Source organism: Cicer arietinum, chromosome 5 (assembly GCF_000331145.2).
Source record: "Cicer arietinum cultivar CDC Frontier isolate Library 1 chromosome 5, Cicar.CDCFrontier_v2.0, whole genome shotgun sequence".
Taxonomy (NCBI): domain Eukaryota; kingdom Viridiplantae; phylum Streptophyta; class Magnoliopsida; order Fabales; family Fabaceae; genus Cicer; species Cicer arietinum.
Window position 1 is genome coordinate 55,455,093 of NC_021164.2, and position 19,474 is coordinate 55,474,566.

Genomic DNA, 19,474 nt, shown 5'->3' on the forward strand with positions numbered 1-19,474 from the left:
ATCTGAAAGACTTTTTCTGGGTCTGTTTTTTGGGTTTGTTGAACGTGTGATGAGAGGGAGTTGCAGCTTCTGAGTTATTGCTGGGTTTGGGAGAGGAGTTCTAGTTTTTTTGTTTTTTCAATTGCAGTAGTAATAAAAATATATTTATATTTACTTAAATAGACCAATCTAATAAGTTTAAAAGACATGGACTAAAAGTAGTATTAATCCTAAAAAATATTATTTAAATCTAGTAGTTTTTTATTGCCCCTACTCTTTTGATTTGAATTTCTTTTTACTGGATTGTTTTGAAGTTAAAAAATGAAAAGGTAACGTCCATATTGAAGTAGTCTATATGTTATGCAATGGAATCATTATATACAAAAGCATCATTTGATATGCACTGCACTAGAGCTCAAATAAACATTTCCGTGTTAATAAATAATGATCATACGCCGGTGATATACAAGCTAGCTGCAAATACAATGTCACGCTTAATCGCATTAGACGCAATTTCCATTTTCTTGCAGAGTGCAGAATTACCCATAATGGCTGCAGAATTTTTGAACTCTCGACATGTCTCGTCCAACCTGACAATGGTCCTTACTATCATGCCTTCAGGAACATCAGTAAGTTCACATATGTCAGCAAACGGAGTACCCTGCAGTCAAAGTTGTTATGGATTAGTAAATTAGTCGCCCCACAAAACAAATCAATGATGAAATTATAGAACTAAATAGTGTTATTTTCCGCAGAGGGAAACCTTTGCCCATTCATAAACCACTTCAACGAGACCAAACTTGAGATTTTCTTGGGCATACTCTTCAGGGTTTATTGGGAGATTAAACTGTGCTTGAAGCTCTCCTAGTCTTATAGCTGTTTTGTACAATCTGTAACAAATACATGTATATATTAATCTATAGTTGATTCCATCCAATCAGAATTTTGAAGCCTCGGAAGGCAAAATGATAACAGGTGGTATATGTTATAAGAACTAACAACGCTCTTATTTAATGTATTTTTATGACATCCTACTTAAATTAAATTAAATTAAATTAAATAAAAATAAAGATAACTGCAATTTACCTATTTCTCGCATCAGACAGCCTGCGTGTAAGTGAAGGCTCCGATGCATTCTTCTGCTGGAACACAAAAGCAGACATTAACGCCACTACTTCTTCTGGTTCCAGTTCATCGAGCTGGTTCTCAAACAAGCACTCAGTACATATCAATTCCTCCCCAGAATTCATCTCACAAGCAACTCGGCCTTTCATTTGAACAACAAGGTCTTCATCAATGCATCCAATTTCCTTTAGAACATCTATCTGGAGAGAAGATAAAATGGTATAGAAGGCACCATAAATTAATCATAAAACAAAATATCAAAGTATCTTTGCAAGCATAACTGAAAAAGAAATTTAATGAGGTATACCCGGCCCTGAAAGTCTGGCATTTGTTGAAGGGCTTCATCCGACATTTGAAACTGAAGGGCGCAGACTTCTTCTTTGTGTGCTTTTATCTCTTTTGCTAACTTGAGGTGTTCCATCAACTTTATACACCCATTACACTGATTCTGGGACATCTTCTCCAATAATTTAGTCCACTTACGGTATGTTTCCACAAGTTTCACCTCTTTCAACTTTAGATCTAAAAAAAGGAAAAGAAAAAATAATTAAGTAATATTAGCTCAAGGAAGGAGAGACTCGAAAGAACTTATTCGAGCTTATCTCCTTACATTAGCACTTGGTGCAAATATCTGGAAGAGCTTATAAAAATAGTTTATGATACGTGATATGTCCACAAACTATTTTTAGTTTATTTGGATAAGCTCCTCCCTCAAATTCAATTTTTTCTGTAAAAACAAATTCTATTTTTAAGTGCTAATGACATAAGCTTGCTCTCATATGATAAACACTTAATTAAGCTATATATCCAAATACCCCCTAAATCTTTGTTTTTATACCACAGCAGGTAACCAAAGTATTAAAAAATAAAAGAAGTCATGACACCCAAATGAGGATGCAAAACACCTAAGCTCTAGAAACGTCAATGTGCCAGATGGGAGAGATTTTGTTATAACTTGTAAATCATTTGACCAAAAAAATTGATTTTATAACAATCATGCCTCCTTATTGTTAATAAAAAATTAACCATGCCCCCTCATGCTTTTGCAACTTTAACATGCCTCATCCTGCAAAACCTTGTAAAAGTGATGGTATCCATCAAAGAAATTTAGCATGATACTTTCTTGTTTTTATTATTTTGAAAACTTTTCTTTGCCGAAACATTGATCTACTTATCTTTTAAAAGTGGACACAATCAAACCTTAAACCTACCTTTCACAGGATCCAGAGCTGGAGGATACTTATTTCCATCAGATTTCAAATCCAGAAGCAGCTGAACAGTCTTTGAGTATACAGAACTGCTAGCATCTTCAAGAAGTCCAACTTGGTCAATTTTAATTTTGCTACTGCATATGCATAGAAATTCTTTACTATCGACTTCACGGACTTCATAGCTCATTCCACAAGCAGAACCACGATAAGGCAATTTGATGTTGATGACACCTCTTCCTTTGCGAGCAGAAACAGATGTAGTATATTCATCTACAAGTCCACGTCTTGATTTTGGCATTACGAAAAAACCTTGGTCAAATGCATTGCTTTTGTCCTGCGAATTGCCACCACTTAAGGCATTTTCCACTGGGGATGGCATGTCAGGCTTAATCACAAAAACAACATACTGCTTATTATATGGAGAAGGAGTTTTCACAATCACCGCAAGCAAGTGGTCCTGGGCCTGTAAATCAATCGTGATACAGAATTTAAGCACCAATTAATGCGTCAAGGAGCTGAATATCTATTAAAGATTCAAACTTACGAACAATACACGAACATGATATAGGAACTAAAAGTAGTAAACCTTTATCTATGCCTCAAAGTTTGCTAAAGGCCAAGGACCAATAAGCAATTATAACATGATATAGGAAGAAAATATCCATCAAACTAGGACCACTCTTATATTCCTACAACTATCTGGAAGATGTATTACAAATCTTAAATCAATTTACAAGACCAAGTAAATATTAAAATATTAGGCATTCAACGTTATAGACTATTTGGAGACCACCCTCAAATTATCCTTGTTTGCTGACAACAAGAATATCATAAAATAACACCAGCGCAAACTTCCTCAAATAACCCAAAGAGCATGGCCAAATACCGATAGTGTCCTTCATGAGTCATAAAGGAAATTTTACGAATGCCTCTTTCCTTCATCCGTATTTGATGATGATAAGTAGATTTTATATATAAATGACTGGACAAGTGTAAGGTACTAGGCTAAAAGTATTATGTCGGATCAGATGGCAAAACCGAGCAACTGAGCAGAAGCAAGACCAAGCCTGCTCGTATACAAACTTGAGAATAGACTAAAACTTTACAATAGGCTTGGAAAATGTCATAAGTTGCTTAAGTCAATCTGGGACCAAGCCTGCTCAACACATCTTCTCCGGTCAATCTGGGACTCTCAACATGCGCTCCCACACTCAAGACTCAGCATCTAAAGAGTGGAGTAATATAGATGGAATAGCATAGATATCAGGCACTCTAATCCTTCAAATGATAGATTAACTCCCAAAATTCCCAATGGCATATCAAACTCTACCCCCTATTTCCTATAGATACAAAAGTGAAAAATGAATACAAGAACTCACTGTTTCTGATTTTATTATAACAACTCTTCCAGTAACGAGAAACGGTTGGACATTGGGAGACAGCAAAACTGCCTCTGATATCTGGTTGTTGTATATCTCAGCTTCCAAATATAAATCATAGTACTCTTCAATAGTTGGTTCACCCTTTATACATCTGAATGAAAAAAACAGCATGCTTGTAAACTACAGACAGATATACAGATTTATAAAGAAAAAATTAAATTAACAGATAATACTGAAAGCAGTCCTTCTAGTTAGACATCATGAATCTTCCAAATTAGCCACGGTTTATAATAACAAATCTCTTCAAAAGGATACCTTATCAATCTGAGGAGACAAAGGACTTGATTTGATGAACCATTTGCAGAATAGACCATTTAAAAATAAATAAAAAGATCTTTACGTGTATCCTAATGTGTTAATATCCTACACAGATTCACTGAGCTCCACTCTCCTCCAGACAAACACTCTCTTAGCACTGAAATTCCATACCAAATCCCATGTCCTTACTAACTCTCCCTCTTTCCTATTTATTCCAGCTCCCTTTTTATTAGAATTTACCATACACTTGACAGCTACTCTCTCTTCCCCTATTCCTACTCCCTTCTATTAGGCTATTAGTAATTTATTACAATTAATTGCCTACTAGACAGTCACTGTTAAAATTATCTCTCTGATTCTAATATTAAGTTTATTCCTGCTAGCACTGAAATTCCATACCAAATCCCATGTCCTTACTAACTCTCCCTCTTTCCTATTTATTCCAGCTCCCTTTTTATTAGAATTTACCATACACTTGACAGCTACTCTCTCTTCCCCTATTCCTACTCCCTTCTATTAGGCTATTAGTAATTTATTACAATTAATTGCCTACTAGACAGTCACTGTTAAAATTATCTCTCTGATTCTAATATTAAGTTTGTTCCTGCTGCAAACCCTCTTGGCGGGTGGTTTACTAACAATGTGCCCCGACTCCCTAGTTAAGGAATTTGCTTCAAGAATTGAAGTTCTATGAGATACGTCCGATGGAATTTGCTTGTGACAACCAATCAGCTTTTAGTCAACTCCAATTTTACATGAGAAAACTAAAAATGTAGAGATTGATTATCATTTCATTGCAAAGGAAATTCTCTCAGGCATCATCATGACTTCTTTATAGGGTCCTAGGATAGCTTACACACGTAACAAGTTGGATGCATCTAATATATATGCTCCAGCTTGAGTGGAGTGATGATTATGATTAAGCCATTATTCATTCATCTTCATTTGGCTCTCATAGTTTCCTTAGACAGCAAGATTGTATAATAAAGAGAAATGAATTTAAGCCTGCAACAAATATATTGAAGAGAATAGAGGGATAATTGACATACTCAATAACCTTTGTAGGCTGATTAAGCTTTCGCTTCAAAATCTGTTGCATTTCCGGAAGTTTCTTCTGGGCATGGAATTCTGCAAAACTTCGTTTAAGCATGTCCTCTACCTGCAACCATATTACTTGCCCAATTTGGTAACAATTCATCAAGACTCAGAGCTAAAATTGCTAAAATTAAATGACAATACTTATAGCAGTTAGTAATAGGTTTTTCACTATTTTCATATTTTGGTATGGTTGAGGCTCTGATTGCACTTTGATTCGACATTATTTATTTAGTGGTTTACTGAATACTACAGTTGCACCTAGATGATAGGAGTCTTTCACTGAATATCCCAAAGTCCTGTGGCATATATTGTTGGTAATCAATCTGCAAAGTCCAAGAATGGCTGGCAATTTAGATGAGCTAATATGCGCTTAACCTGACATACATGGGGGAATGCCAAGGACAACTGTTTCAAGTTTTATGGTCAATCAGGTACTAGATGCCAATTCTGTCTAGGAACCAGAACCAGATGTAGGTTTCTCTCCAAATAATGCCAGCATCTGTTGACTCTCTTGCAAGCTCAATCGGCTGGAGAAACATTATAATACAAGATCAAGATGATCTCTCCACATCCATTCTTTCTTTTACCAAATCAGAATTGGTTTTTAAGTCTGACACTTCAATCTTGGATTCAGGAGCTAACTCACATACATCCTCTTTGGTGTAACAGCCATACTGCCACCCGCTTCACTGCAATAGGACTTTGGGAGTCAGCCGCAACAGTCCGCAATCCATCACTGACTACATAGAGCTCTACCAGCTTCAAAGTTTTCAGAGTTGAATTCCAAGGTAGGTTCTCTCAATACCCTCCACCCAACTTGAGGGGGAGTTTCAGGACTCAGTAACTGTTTGAGTTAGATTTGTTATAGATGCTTAAGTTAGTTAACTTTTTTTTTTAAGAAAGCTTAAGCTAGTTAACTAGTTATGCAATTGTGTTAGTTGATAGTTGTGTTTGTATATAAAACCATGTGGGACTCCATTTGTAAATTAATTCTTCAGCTTTCTTCTTTTCTGAGAGTTCAATATACAAAGAAGCTTTTTCACCTCTCTTGTTTGCAATCCCAATAGATATATCCCCCTTTCATGGAAAAACTATTCATCAAAGTTTTTCCCAATGATCTAATTATATGTTTAAGTTGGAAAGGAATTTAAATTACCCCAAGCTACTCCTCTGCCCAATTATTGCAATATAATTATGGTATGGTATCTTCACAACCATTGTTATAATATTTTACAGAAAACATTTAGAACGATTGTTATGCACACCTTCAATTCTTCAACTCGAAGGAGATGCAAGATCATAATATAGGTTAGCCGAAATTGAGATTCAAGACGAGTTGCACTTCCAACAATAACATGTTTTAAATCACTCTCTTCTGGGAGTTCATCACGACACATTAAAATAACAGTGCCAATCGTATCAAGTCCTCTTCTGCCAGCCCGACCTGCCATTTGAGTATATTCTCCCGGTAGTAACTGCCTAAATTCCTTGCCATCAAACTTCCTTACAGTATCAAAGACAACCTGCAAAAGAATATAAATGCTTGTTTCTGTTAGCAGTTATAAATGTTTGACGATTAGTTAGTTATTCAGGTGTGACTCTTGGCCAACTCTAGGTTGTTAGTTTGGAACTCTGTAATACAGTTCAAATAATTCAATACAGAACTTTTATTTCTGTTTATTTTTCTCAGCGCTTCCTTTCTTCATTACAAATACAAAGGATACTCACTTATAAAAAGAAATAAATCAATTGCAACCTCCTTTTGATCCAAACAGATCTTAAAGTTAATCTGAGACTCTACATGAATCATATATCAAATCTTTTATTCAATGCATTAATAGTCCCTTGTAGTAGAGTAATGATCAGTTAACCGAGCAGTCATGGAATTAGTTAGTTAGACTAGAAGTTCAAAATTTAATTGAACTTAGTTGAGCTTTCCAAAAATTATTTGAAATGAAAACCCGATTTTTGCTGCAACACTTAAAAGAGACTCACCGTTCTAGCAGGTGCATTGACTCCCATGGCAAATGTCTCTGTCGAAAACAAGACCTAAACCATAAATGAGTCAAGAAGCCATACACCAATCTTAATATAATTTAACATCAGAAAAGCAACAAAAAAAAAAAGAAAATGTAAACCTATTACTTTCAAAATAGAAAGCAGTTTGTTGCATCTTTGACACACACACAGCTGGGTAAAATATAAGGCCCAATAAAACACAAATGTCATACAACAAAATGAAAATTCCATGTCACCTTGATAACACCACGGCAAAATAGCATTTCAACAACTTCCTTTACAATTGGAAGAAGACCAGCATGATGTACTCCAATCCCTCTACGAAGAAGATTTTGGACTCGAACAACCTGTATATAATGCAATTAGAAGCCTAGCTCAATCCGTTAAATGCTAAGCTATATATGAACTAACCTGTGGTAAATTTCTGTCAGATCCCTTCAGTCGTGAAAATGCTTTGTCGCAGAAAAGACGGATCTCACTTTTCTCTGAGCTACTAGTGAGGTCAGTTCCAGTCATGCTATCAGCAGATTTATCACAGCGATTCTTAGAAAAACAAAAAATAACCACCTGTTCTCCCAAATGAAAGTTTCAAATTCACAATTAAGAATTGAAAATAATAATGATGTGTTGATTCCCAGAAAAAATAGGAGTTTCCAAACAAGTCCCTAAAATTTGTTTCAACTGGATCCTTAACTTCTTTTCAGAAACCCACTAAAAAAAAGCGTACTTGTTAGGGACTGTAAGTTAGTCAAATGTAACAATAACAATAACAATAATAATAATAAAGGAGGAACATTGGAAATGCCAGAACCACTTGAAAGTTAAAACATGATCGGCAAATAAAGCAATCAGTAATAAAATATAAGAAAATCACAAAAGTCGAAGTTTGAAAAAATATTTCTAATATAGGAACAATTAGCTACTCAGGTGGTTAATAAGTTATTTCTAAGTGTTCCTCAATTGAAAATAATTTTACCAATAATTCCATTTTTGGTTTTCCATAATATATATATAGATAATATTAATAAAAGCATAGAACATAATCAACTTACAGGCAATAAGGACTTTTTAGATAGTTTGTTGATAAGCATCAACCACATTGAAGCTTCTGCTCTCCATTTGCTAAGGCCATTGCCATTATTGTGATGATAGCCACTGCCAGTTCCAGAGAAATTAGCTCCGTGCTGTTTTGTTCGAGATGTATTTTCTCGTTTTTGACCTCGAGCATTGTCATGACCTGCTGAAGTTCCTGGCTTTGGTCCAGAACTAACACCAGCAGTCAAATGCTTTTTTCTTGAAGCATCTTTAGCAGCTTTCAAACCTTGAGGCAGAAATGTTTCCCTCTCACAGATTTTGTAAAGTTCTCCAGAGTAAAAAAGGCAGTGCTCCAATGGAACGGGTCTTTTTGTTGTCCTGATTGAAAAATTGATGATTATAACATGAAAAAAATAATAAGACAACTAGGAATCACCTGAATGTTTTTAACTTATAATATGCCCCATCAGTGTAAATTTCAGTCTTATAGTACCAACCTTTACAACATAGTGAGAAAATAACTATTTTTATACTGCTCTTCAGTGTTTGAAATTGAAGGAAATCACAAGTTAAAGAGAACATCCTAATAGCCTATCTATAATTTGTACCGAAAAAACTTCATTAAGACATACGAGCATAATCAAATATGGCTCAATACCTTCTCTTAAAAAAAGGGAATAAAATGCACTTTTTGTATTGTTGCACATTTTCAAAAGGGTTGGATGTGTTAAATCAATTCCACCACTGGCAATATATTCAACTGCTAATTAACCCTTAATAGATGTATAAGATAGAATCACAACTCACCCTGTAACCCGGATTTCCTTTTGTTTTGTCCTGCCTATCCAATCGGCAAATTCAATAGTATTAGGGACCTGCCAAAAAAATTTCCCAAAAAATTATGTCAAAATTAACTGAAAATATATAACAAAAGTAAAAACGGAAGGCATAATCTAAGGCCAAAAGAGATAGGCAACATATTATAATCATGTAAAGACATATTGCCAATGAAAAAGCAATTTTAAGATAAATGACTACAGTGCCTCTGTATAATCAAAATAGGTTTAAATATGTCTTTGGTCCTTGCAAATATATCACTTTTTATTTTTGTTGAAAATATATTTATATTTATTACATATCATGTAAATAGGGATGGATAATATCTCCCATATTTATTTTTGTATTTATTGCCTTGAGCCTATATAAAACAGACTCCGTTGTGTAGTTCAGACAAACGGTTTCACCATATGTCTCTCTCATTTTCTCTTATTCAACATCATATCTAGAGCCTATTAAGAGAGACAACCCTATACCGTGATTACCCCGGGACCCACTTTACCCTTTCTTTGTCGCTTGTCGTTAATTTTTTTTCCCAGCAAATCAGTCCACTGTTCATCGCGCGACACTATTCATCGCGCGGTACTGTTCATCGACAAAAAAAAAAAAAAAATTCTTCCGTCACTGTTTCGCTGCTGGTTTTAGGTAACTACTTATTGATTATGGCTACTTATGAAGATTTTCTTCGGTGGAGAGAGTATTGTCAGAACTCGAGTTCCGCTGTTTCTGCCGCACAAAGTGGTAACTCACCTGTTTGCATCTCACCTTCTCATAGCCCATGGATCCTCGATTCTGGTGCATCTGATCACATTACTGGTAATAAGACTCTTTTCTCCTCTCTCACAACATCTGGTTATTTACCTAGGATAGTCTCAGCCAATGGTTCCCAAACACAGTCTCAAGGGATTGGCATTGTCCAAATCCTCCCTACTCTGTTAGTTAAATTTGTCCTTTATGTGCCTGGATGTCCATTTAATTTAATTTCTATCAGTCGATTGACTCGTTCTCATGATTGTGTTGTCACATTTACTAATTGCAATGTTACTTTGCAAGGCCGAATATGAGGACGACAGATTGGTGTCGGATGTGAGTCTAATGGTCTTTATTATCTCTCAAACCCATCAACAACGTGCCCTACCACATATTCTCCTCTTACTATACATGCTCAGTTAGGTCATCTGAGTCTTCCCAAACTTCAACAGTTAGTACCTAATCTAACCAAATTATCTAGCTTAAATTGTGAGTCGTGTCAATTAGGGAAACACGCTCGTAGTCATTTCACTGATCGAGCTAATAAACGAGCTTCCTCCCCATTTGCTTTAGTTCACTCAGATGTTTGGGGTCCCTCTCGTACTATTTCCACACTTGAGTCTAGATATTTTGTTACCTTTATCGATGATTTTTCCCGTTGTACGTGGTTATTTTTAATGAAAAATAGGTCTGAATTATTTTCTATTTTTGAACAATTTTATAAGGAAATTAAAACTCAATTTGGTGTATCCATTCGCACTTTGCGCAGTGATAATGCCCGTGAATATTTGTCCCATCAATTTCAAAATTTTATGACCTCTAACGGCATTCTTCATCAAACATCTTGTGCTCATACACCTCAACAAAATGGGGTAGCCGAACGCAAAAATCGGCACCTTATTGAAACCACTCGTACTCTCCTTCTTCATGGTAATGTACCATCTCGCTTTTGGGGCGATGCTGTTCTAACGGCGTGCTATCTTATAAATCGCATGCCTTCGTCTGCTCTTGATAACAAAGTCCCTCACTCGATCCTCTTTCCTGGTACCCCTCTTCACTCACTTCCTCCTCGGGTCTTCGGATCTACATGTTTTGTCCACAATCTCACTCCTGGTCTTGACAAACTTTCAGCTCGATCATTAAAATGTGTCTTTCTGGGTTATCATCGGTCCCAAAAAGGTTATCGTTGTTATTCTCCTACTCTTCGACGATATCTCATATCGGCTGATGTCACATTTTTTGAGTCTGTTACATACTATGAGTCGCTTCCTGATCCTTTGTCTGCAACTATTCCTCTGGACCTACCAAAGTCTATTTCACCTTCTCTTTTACCATTAGAGCCTATTACGTATGCCCCACCTGAGACACCTCCTGTGGCCCCTCCCACTGTCCCACTTGAGACTCCTCTTGTTGATCCTCCAACTGTACAACCTCTTCAGACATATCGTCGTCGTCAACCACCATCGGTTGTACATGTCCCTACACCTGTTCTTGATACCGAGGTCACTCCAGACGCTCCTTCACCGCCACCTCCTTCTTTATCGGATCCGACCCTTGATATTCCTATTGCTATTCGTAAAGGTATACGTCCTACTCGTAACCCATCCCCTCATTACATTGGCTTGAGTTACCATCGTCTTTCTCCTTTGCATTATACTTGTTTGTCTTCCCTGTCTTCTGTTTCTATTCCTAAATCTCCAGGTGAAGCTTTATCTCACCCAGAGTGGAGACAAGCAATGATTGACGAGATGTGTGCACTTCAGAATAGTGGTACATGGGAATTGGTTCCTTTACCGTCTGGAAAGTCTTTAGTAGGATGTCGTTGGCTTTATACGGTGAAAGTTGGTCTTGATGGTAAGATTGACCGTTTTAAAGCTCGTTTGGTAGCAAAAGGGTACACTCAAGTTTTTGACCTCGATTACAGTGATACTTTCTCCCCTGTGGCTAAGATGGCCTCTGTTAGACTACTCCTCTCTATTGCAGCCATCAGACATTGGTCTCTACATCAACTTGACATTAAAAATGCTTTTTTGCATGGTGACCTTGAAGAAGAAGTGTACATGGAGCACCCACCTGGGTTTGTTGCTCAGGGGGAGTCCTCTACCATGGTTTGTCGACTTCAGAGGTCTCTCTATGGTCTTAAACAGTCTCCTCGAGCTTGGTTTGGTAGATTTAGCACAGTCGTGCAACACTTTGGCATGATTCGAAGTGAAGCTGATCATTCTGTTTTTTATCGCCACTCAACCCAAGGGTGCATTTACTTGATTGTCTATGTAGATGATCTTGTCATATCTGGTAGTGATCAACAGGGCATACTCCAATTGAAACAACATTTATCTCATCAGTTTCAAACTAAAGATCTTGGCAAGCTCCGCTACTTCTTGGGTATTGAGGTAGCCCAATCTAAGGACGGCTTAGTAATTTCACAAAGAAAATATGCTATGGATATTCTTGAAGAGACAGGTTTGTTGAACGCCAAACCGGTTGACACTCCTATGGATCCAAACGTCAAACTTCTACTTAATCATGGGGAGCCATTTTTAGATTCAGGGAGATACAGAAGATTGGTTGGTAAATTAAACTACCTCACAGTCACCCATCCAGACATTTCTTTTGCAGTCAGTGTGGTAAGTCAATTCTTAAATTCTCCTTGTCAAGAACACTGGGATGCTGTGATACGAATCTTGAAATACATTAAAGGTGCTCCAGGAAAAGGTCTAATTTATGAAAACAGAGGACATACTCAGATAGTTGGTTATTCAGATGCCGATTGGGCAGGCTCACCCATTGATAGGCGATCCACTTCTGGGTATTGTGTACTTGTTGGAGGAAACTTAATATCTTGGAAGAGTAAGAAACAAAGTGTAGTTGCAAGATCTAGCGCTGAAGCTGAATACAGGGCTATGGCATTAGTGACTTGTGAGCTCATTTGGTTGAAACAGTTACTCAAAGAGCTTCAATTTGAAGAGGCAACACAAATGACATTAATATGTGATAATCAAGCAGCATTGCACATTGCCTCTAATCCAGTTTTTCATGAGAGGACCAAGCATATTGAGATAGATTGTCACTTTGTAAGGGAGAAGATCGAATCAGGCGACATCACCACTAGTTTTGTTAATTCCAATGATCAATTGGCAGATGTATTCACTAAGTCTCTGAGAGGTCCTCGAATCAGTTATATATGTAACAAGCTTGGTGCATATGATTTATATGCTCCAGCTTGAGGGGGAGTGTTGAAAATATATTTATATTTATTACATATCATGTAAATAGGGATAATATCTCCCGTATTTATTTTTGTATTTATTGCCTTGAGCTTATATAAAACAGACTCCGTTGTGTAGTTCAGACACACGGTTTCACCATATGTCTCTCTCATTTTCTCTTATTCAACAATTTTAATCCCTGTAAATATGTCCTTGCAAATAAATAAATAAATATGTCTTTGTTTAGATTTAATCCCCCTAAAATCAGAGACAGTTGGTTTTAGTCCCTGACGTCAACTCAACGTTACAAAACAAACAGTTGTCACACATGGTCCTATGAACGCAAGCCATTTCACCATCTTTTATGATTTATTTAATCAAATGTTTATATTACTAAATTTACTTATTTATTACTTAATAATTAGTGTTATTTTATAAAAAAAAATATGAATAGAAAGTGAAAGACAGGCTTAGGGATTTCTAGAAAACTTTTCTTCTTCACATCTTCCTGATTTGAAAATCATCCGTGACAGAACAAATTGCACAACGAGCAGAACGAAACCAAATAGAGCAAAATTTGACCAACAAGCAGAACAAAAATCAAACAAGAAACGACAGTGAACCATCAATATATAAAGGTAGTAAATCAACACTTAATGAAAACTAAATAAGAACGTAATAAAAAAATTAAACAAAGAAATTGATTAAAGTCACAACAAGCAAAAACAAGCAAAGAGAAAATCAAAAAGGGAAAAATCAATTAAAAATCAGCAAACAAACATAGGGAGTGAGGTCCTAGAGAGATCAAACAAAATGAACTTACAAAAAAATTAAATCAAACAAAACTATAAAATAAAAAACAATGAAGGAGTGAGGTTAAGGGCTCGTGACACAGTAATGACTAAGAGGGAGTGAGGTCTCATTCGTAATGATGACTTGACGCAGTAACGCAATGCAGTGAGGGAATGAGGTCATAGTGAGTGAGTTTAAGGGCTTGACGTAACAGGAGTGTGGTAGGACGAGAATGTCGATGATACTACTGGAGTGAGGGGCATAACTGAGTTTTAGTGCCACATGCGTGGTGTGCCGGTACTAACACCATCCCTCATCTATTAAGAATTCTTGTAAGGCTCCAACTAGAAGGAATATTTTTTAAGCCAATTGTGTGTGTGTGTGTGTGTTTTTTTTTTTTTGTGGTAAGGAAATTAAAGTAGAGAGAGACGTTAATGCATAGGGTCAAGAAGAGAAGGGTTCCATGGTTTTATAGCAAGGAAGAAGACGAGTTTTCCAGAAACCCCTAAACCCCTCATCATCACTTAAACGACAATACTCCATTAGTGATTAGTCCAAAACAAGATGCTCAAATTTCTAACAATTCAAAGCTAAAGTCTTTGGACAAATAAAATTGATGTTCTTCAACACCAGAAATGACAAACAATTTCTTAAGAGACAATTAGTGTCATTTATCTTTCAAGAATCAAATTGATGTCAACTCATGGTTCAATCTTTCAAATTTCAAGGACCAAAATCATTGTTTATTTTGAAAGAAAATATCAATTTGTAATGAACGACTAAATACTAAATAGCATGTAAAAACCAACAGGTTCAACTTGCACCGGTCTAAACAACCTAGAAACCTGTCAATAAAAAAATGGAAGAGAAGCAGTCCAAGATCGGTGATAAAATCAGAAATATAAGGTCCACTAATGGGTTATGGGTTACTTACTAGTTACTACCAGTGTTGTTAAATGGCGGCCATGGCGTGTGGATATTTTGACAACCGTCATAAGCAATTTATAAGGGATGCCCGACATGGCAGCGCCGTAGGCCGCAATGGCATTGGCGTGTTTATATGGAGGATGTTTGGCCTTCTGCCATCAACAACACTGGTTACCACTATATCTCCCCCTATTACTGATTCCTTTCTATCTTCTATAGCATATAATATCTTTCTTCAATATAATTAAAAATTTACCTAAATTTATTACTTAAAATAATATATTACAATAAAAAAACTACCAATTCAACCATGATTGGATCAATGATTTGGGAACATGTACCATTACTAGTTCAATGACTGGTCTACAATACAAAGTCAATAAAGCCCTTAACTCCTTATAAATATAGTGTCAATCACATCAGTTCCTAAATGATGAAAATTATGGTTGAAATTCCTGAATGTATATTTTGTCAATCAAACGAGTTCCAACATCATTGATTTTGGGAACTGATTTGACCTAAAAATTATACACCTTCAAGGATTAATTTCATGGACAAAATGAGTATTCGGGGACCTTGGGCATTGTTTTCATTATTTAGGGTCTAGCTTGTGTATTGGTAATAAAGTTATTAGATAACTTAACTTTAAACAATAACTTAAATTTAAACAGTAAAGTTCTTCCACTAATGACCACCTAGTCTCTACACAGTTCTAAGTTTTTGGCTCACATTGTTCGCTCATTAAGGAGTTTTTCAAGTTGTTCAGTTATGAATCGTAAGAGAAACAAATTTTAATTAATAAAAAAACTCCTCATACTGGTTTCAAATTTTTACTTCAATTTAAAGAGCATGCAGTTTTCACAGAACTTTATATTTTTTGGTTTTTAAAACATTCATGACAGAACCATAATGCCTTGTGTGCTTCGAGTTGCAGTAGCAAATTCAGCATTGGAAGTATAAGAAGTTCAGAACCTGATTTTTTTTTTTATGCAGAATCAAGTATAACTTATCTCAAGTAGGATACCAACTGAGAACGAACTAATACCGTGGCAGAAAGGAGGATGATATTGATGTGTCTTGGAAGCATGATAATTACTTCTTCCCAGACGACGCCTCTTTCAACATCATTAACATAGTGTACCTCGTCAAATATAACCTACCACAATTATGCAGAAAATAAGTCAGCAAATCAATATATTTGCAAGAAATGCATAGGGGCAGTCCTTTTATTGTTGAGGAAAAAAGAAAGTCCATTACCCATTCAATGTCTCGAATTATATCTGCACCGCGATAGAGCATTGATCTTAAAATTTCTGTGGTCATGATGAGACAAGAAGCCTCTGGCCTCAAGCTTACATCACCGGTAAGAAGCCCAACATCAAACTTCCCACAGAAATCTCTATATTTCTGATTGCTGATGGTTTTTATTGGAGCAGTATACACAGCTCTAGTGCAGTGCTGCATGGATGAAGTTCAAACATTAATTTATTAATAAATTCAAGATATTCCTCTATGTGTGTGTGTGTGAGAGAGAGAGAGAAATAAAGCCATTGAACCAGCAGTAAAAAATTCGGGCATACTTTCGATGCTAGAGCAAATGCATATTCAGCAACTACTGTCTTTCCAGCTGATGTGTGAGCAGCCACGAAAACAGATTCGCCCTTTTCAAGATAATAAATAGCCTGCAATCATCATACAAGAAGGAAACAAAATAAAATGAAATCTCAAAACAAATGAAAGTTGTATATTCATGCTAGAAAGGACAAAAAAAGATAATTAAATGTAAATGACTTCTCATAGTTAAAAATAAAATGAAAAGTTTATTGACTATAAGTATAAGCTTCTTCAAGATGACAAGCTACAAAAAAACACAAGTTTCTTCAAACAGATGAATCATTATAATTGATACCTAGATATGACGGGGATGCCAATTTTTTATGTAGCTGTTTAATCTTCCAACTTTACACTTCATTTCGACTATTTTATTTATAATTTTTTCCTTCTTTACCCAATCAAATAATTGATTTTTCTATACCTATACACAAAAGAGATACCAACTTTAGGTGTAACTCTATTTTCTTCCAATTTTACTCTTTGTTTAAACAATTTTGTTTACAATTTTTCTCTTTATACAATCAAAGAGAGACAAAAAGAAAACAGACAGATGGGCATATTAGTGCCTGTTAGCATGCTAGTACAGAATAATTTAAAATGTGACTAATGCTCCTTATGCAAATGATCCAAATCTGCTAAGGCCAATATCGGACCCAAAATTATGAATTTTCCAAACGGGATTGTAGCGATACTGATACGACTAAACCAGAGAACAAACATCCCTGGTACAAAGTAATTTCAAAGAAGCTGATATGGAAATATACCAATGGCTGGGGCAGAGCTCTGCATAAATGGAAATAAGAAAGTCAGAAACTACAGAACCCCTTTTCTGAGAAAGATCCTGTTTCTTCGCTTAGCATAGCCAACCAATTTTCTCTCCAGAATATTCAATACCCTATTCGGTTACCTCCTTCAACCTAAATACTGATTCCCTTCAACCAATTCAGTTATTCCGTTTTCCTATACACGGATTCCCTTGAAGTTTGTTAGTACTTTCTGTTTCTATTTTCTTATTTGCTAGGTTAGGCTGTTTGATCTTTATCCCTTTTATCCTATTATATAGAGAGCCTATAAATAAAGGTTCTCTTCCCCTTAGAAAGGATCTTTTGTCAAACTTAGAATTTTTCATCAACTAGCATTTCAGGGTGGATTGGCCCTTAAGAGCTTATCCGCTCTTGCTATCCTTTCTTTATTAAATAAAGCCCTTTTGCTACTAACTTCTTTCAAAAGAACGTAACAAGAGACTATCCCCTCCACTCAATAATTTAGCATAGAATAGAATCCCAATCATTGTACAATGAACAGAATACATTTGCAATAGCATGCTTCAATTACCAACAACAAAAAGAAGTAAATTCTAACTAGTCGCTTACAATATGAATTTGATCACAGAAGCAAATTATAAAATGAAAAGGCAAATAAAGTAAGAAGACTTTAGTAGAAAAATAGAGAAATGAAACTATTAGAATATTAGAAAATATCTTATAATATCTTTTATATTATATTAGAGTATCTTGAGTTATTTTCTATGATCAATTTATAATCATAGAGAATCTTAGAATATCTCTCATTATTATTATGATTTATTCCTAATTTATGATTTAGTCTATGTTTCTCTATAAATAGATATTAGTATTGAGTCTATTGTAATCAAGTTAGCATAAAAGCTATTATCAATAATGTCAAGAATTAGAATAAAATTATATTTATTGAAACTTAAATATATTGGTAATACATCAGATATATTTATACTAGATTACTAAACAACCAAATCCTATGAGTACTCATATATAACAAAATCCCTACTAGTGCTCCTATATAACTGAATCCCTATTATTACTCATATATAACTAAATCCCTACTAGTACTCCTATATAACTGAATCCCTATTATTACTCGTATATAACTAAATCCCTACTAGTACTCCTATATAACTGAATCCCTATACTTGAGGGATATTAAACAGAAACATATTTTGACACTCCCCCTCAAGCTGGTGAATAGGTGTTCTCTATTCCCAGCTTGAATACAATTCTTTCAAAGTTGCTAATGTTTAGCCCTTTAGTTAGAAGATCTGCAAGGTTGTCATGTGAGGAGTTATATAGAGTGCAAATTAGGCCAAAAAGAAATCTCAAGTTGCTGCAATGAAGGCAGCAAAAAGGGCCACAATGAAGGTGGCTAAGAAATAGAAATCGCAATGAAGGCGAAACCGCAATGAAGGCGAAACCGCAATGAAGGCGGCAAAAGGACCACAATGAAGGTGGCTAAGAAATAGAAACCGCAATGAAGGCGGAACCGCAATGAAGGCGGCAAAAGGACCACAATAAAGTGCGGTAGTTTTAAGCGGAAGCAAGGGCCACAATGAAAGTGCCATTCGAAAACTCAATGGATCATAGTTTGGGACTCGTCTCATAGTTGTTGGCTGGATACTGTGAGGATGATGTCGAGCATGTTGACAAACAATTTGATCATGGAGATGATAGTGATACCGATAGTGTCGTAGTGGAAGATGTTCCTTCTGAAGATGATTTTGACACGGAAGCAGATATTGCAAGAAAGGTTTAGGATGCAAATAATAAAGTATCTAAGGAGTCTGACAAGATTTCAGGTGTTTCTAAGCCTGAAACTTTTGGTCCTGAACATCGGTCGATAGTGGAGTTTGCTCTTGATAATGTTCAAGCATTGAAACTTCGGAACACAAGGCTACAATCTCAGCAGCAGACTCCGTGTGATGACAACAAAGAACATGACAAACTGGCAAAGGATTTGCTGTTGAATTCTTATAGTGCTCAAGGTGAAAGTAGTAATAGTCAATCTTCACAATCTGAAGACGATAACCAAGCTGAATCTGAAATGGAGAATGAACAAGGTACTAGCGATTCTGGTCCATCTGTTCCCCCACCTAATGACCCAGTGATTCTACTGAATCTGAAATGGAGAATGAACAAGGTACTAGCAATTCTGGCCCATCTGTTCCCCCACCTAATGACTCGGTGATTCTACTCCTATCACTCAAACACTCCCTCCTCCTATTGACAAAACGTCCAGGCGACAATGATACAACACTCCCCCTCAAGCTAAAGCTTAACTTTACCTTGCTGCAAGAAAACAATGTTTTGCTCCACAAAATAATAAAAAAGATGGAAGGCAACTCAGGGATGCATTTGAAGTCAGAGAA

The 19,474-nt window shown here is 35.9% G+C and overlaps 1 protein-coding gene across 3 annotated transcripts in view; it reads right to left on the reverse strand.

Annotated features, from left to right (window-relative positions):
* Positions 1-301: 301 nt before the first annotated feature.
* LOC101510275 (DExH-box ATP-dependent RNA helicase DExH11) overlaps positions 302-19,474 on the reverse strand; it is a 32,531-nt gene continuing 13,358 nt past the window's right edge. For all 3 annotated transcript variants that reach the window (XM_073368901.1, XM_012715818.3, XM_004500160.4), the window contains 16 exons: positions 16,263-16,364; positions 15,940-16,140; positions 15,728-15,838; positions 8,975-9,042; positions 8,185-8,545; positions 7,544-7,699; positions 7,369-7,479; positions 7,109-7,162; positions 6,379-6,636; positions 5,065-5,174; positions 3,695-3,848; positions 2,316-2,778; positions 1,412-1,626; positions 1,066-1,304; positions 743-869; positions 302-640 (listed from right to left, as the gene is read on the reverse strand). In XM_073368901.1, coding sequence (XP_073225002.1) covers positions 428-640; positions 743-869; positions 1,066-1,304; positions 1,412-1,626; positions 2,316-2,778; positions 3,695-3,848; positions 5,065-5,174; positions 6,379-6,636; positions 7,109-7,162; positions 7,369-7,479; positions 7,544-7,699; positions 8,185-8,545; positions 8,975-9,042; positions 15,728-15,838; positions 15,940-16,140; positions 16,263-16,364 — 2,943 coding nt within the window. In that variant the 3' untranslated portion in view covers positions 302-427. The remainder of the gene's footprint in view (positions 641-742; positions 870-1,065; positions 1,305-1,411; positions 1,627-2,315; positions 2,779-3,694; positions 3,849-5,064; positions 5,175-6,378; positions 6,637-7,108; positions 7,163-7,368; positions 7,480-7,543; positions 7,700-8,184; positions 8,546-8,974; positions 9,043-15,727; positions 15,839-15,939; positions 16,141-16,262; positions 16,365-19,474) is intronic.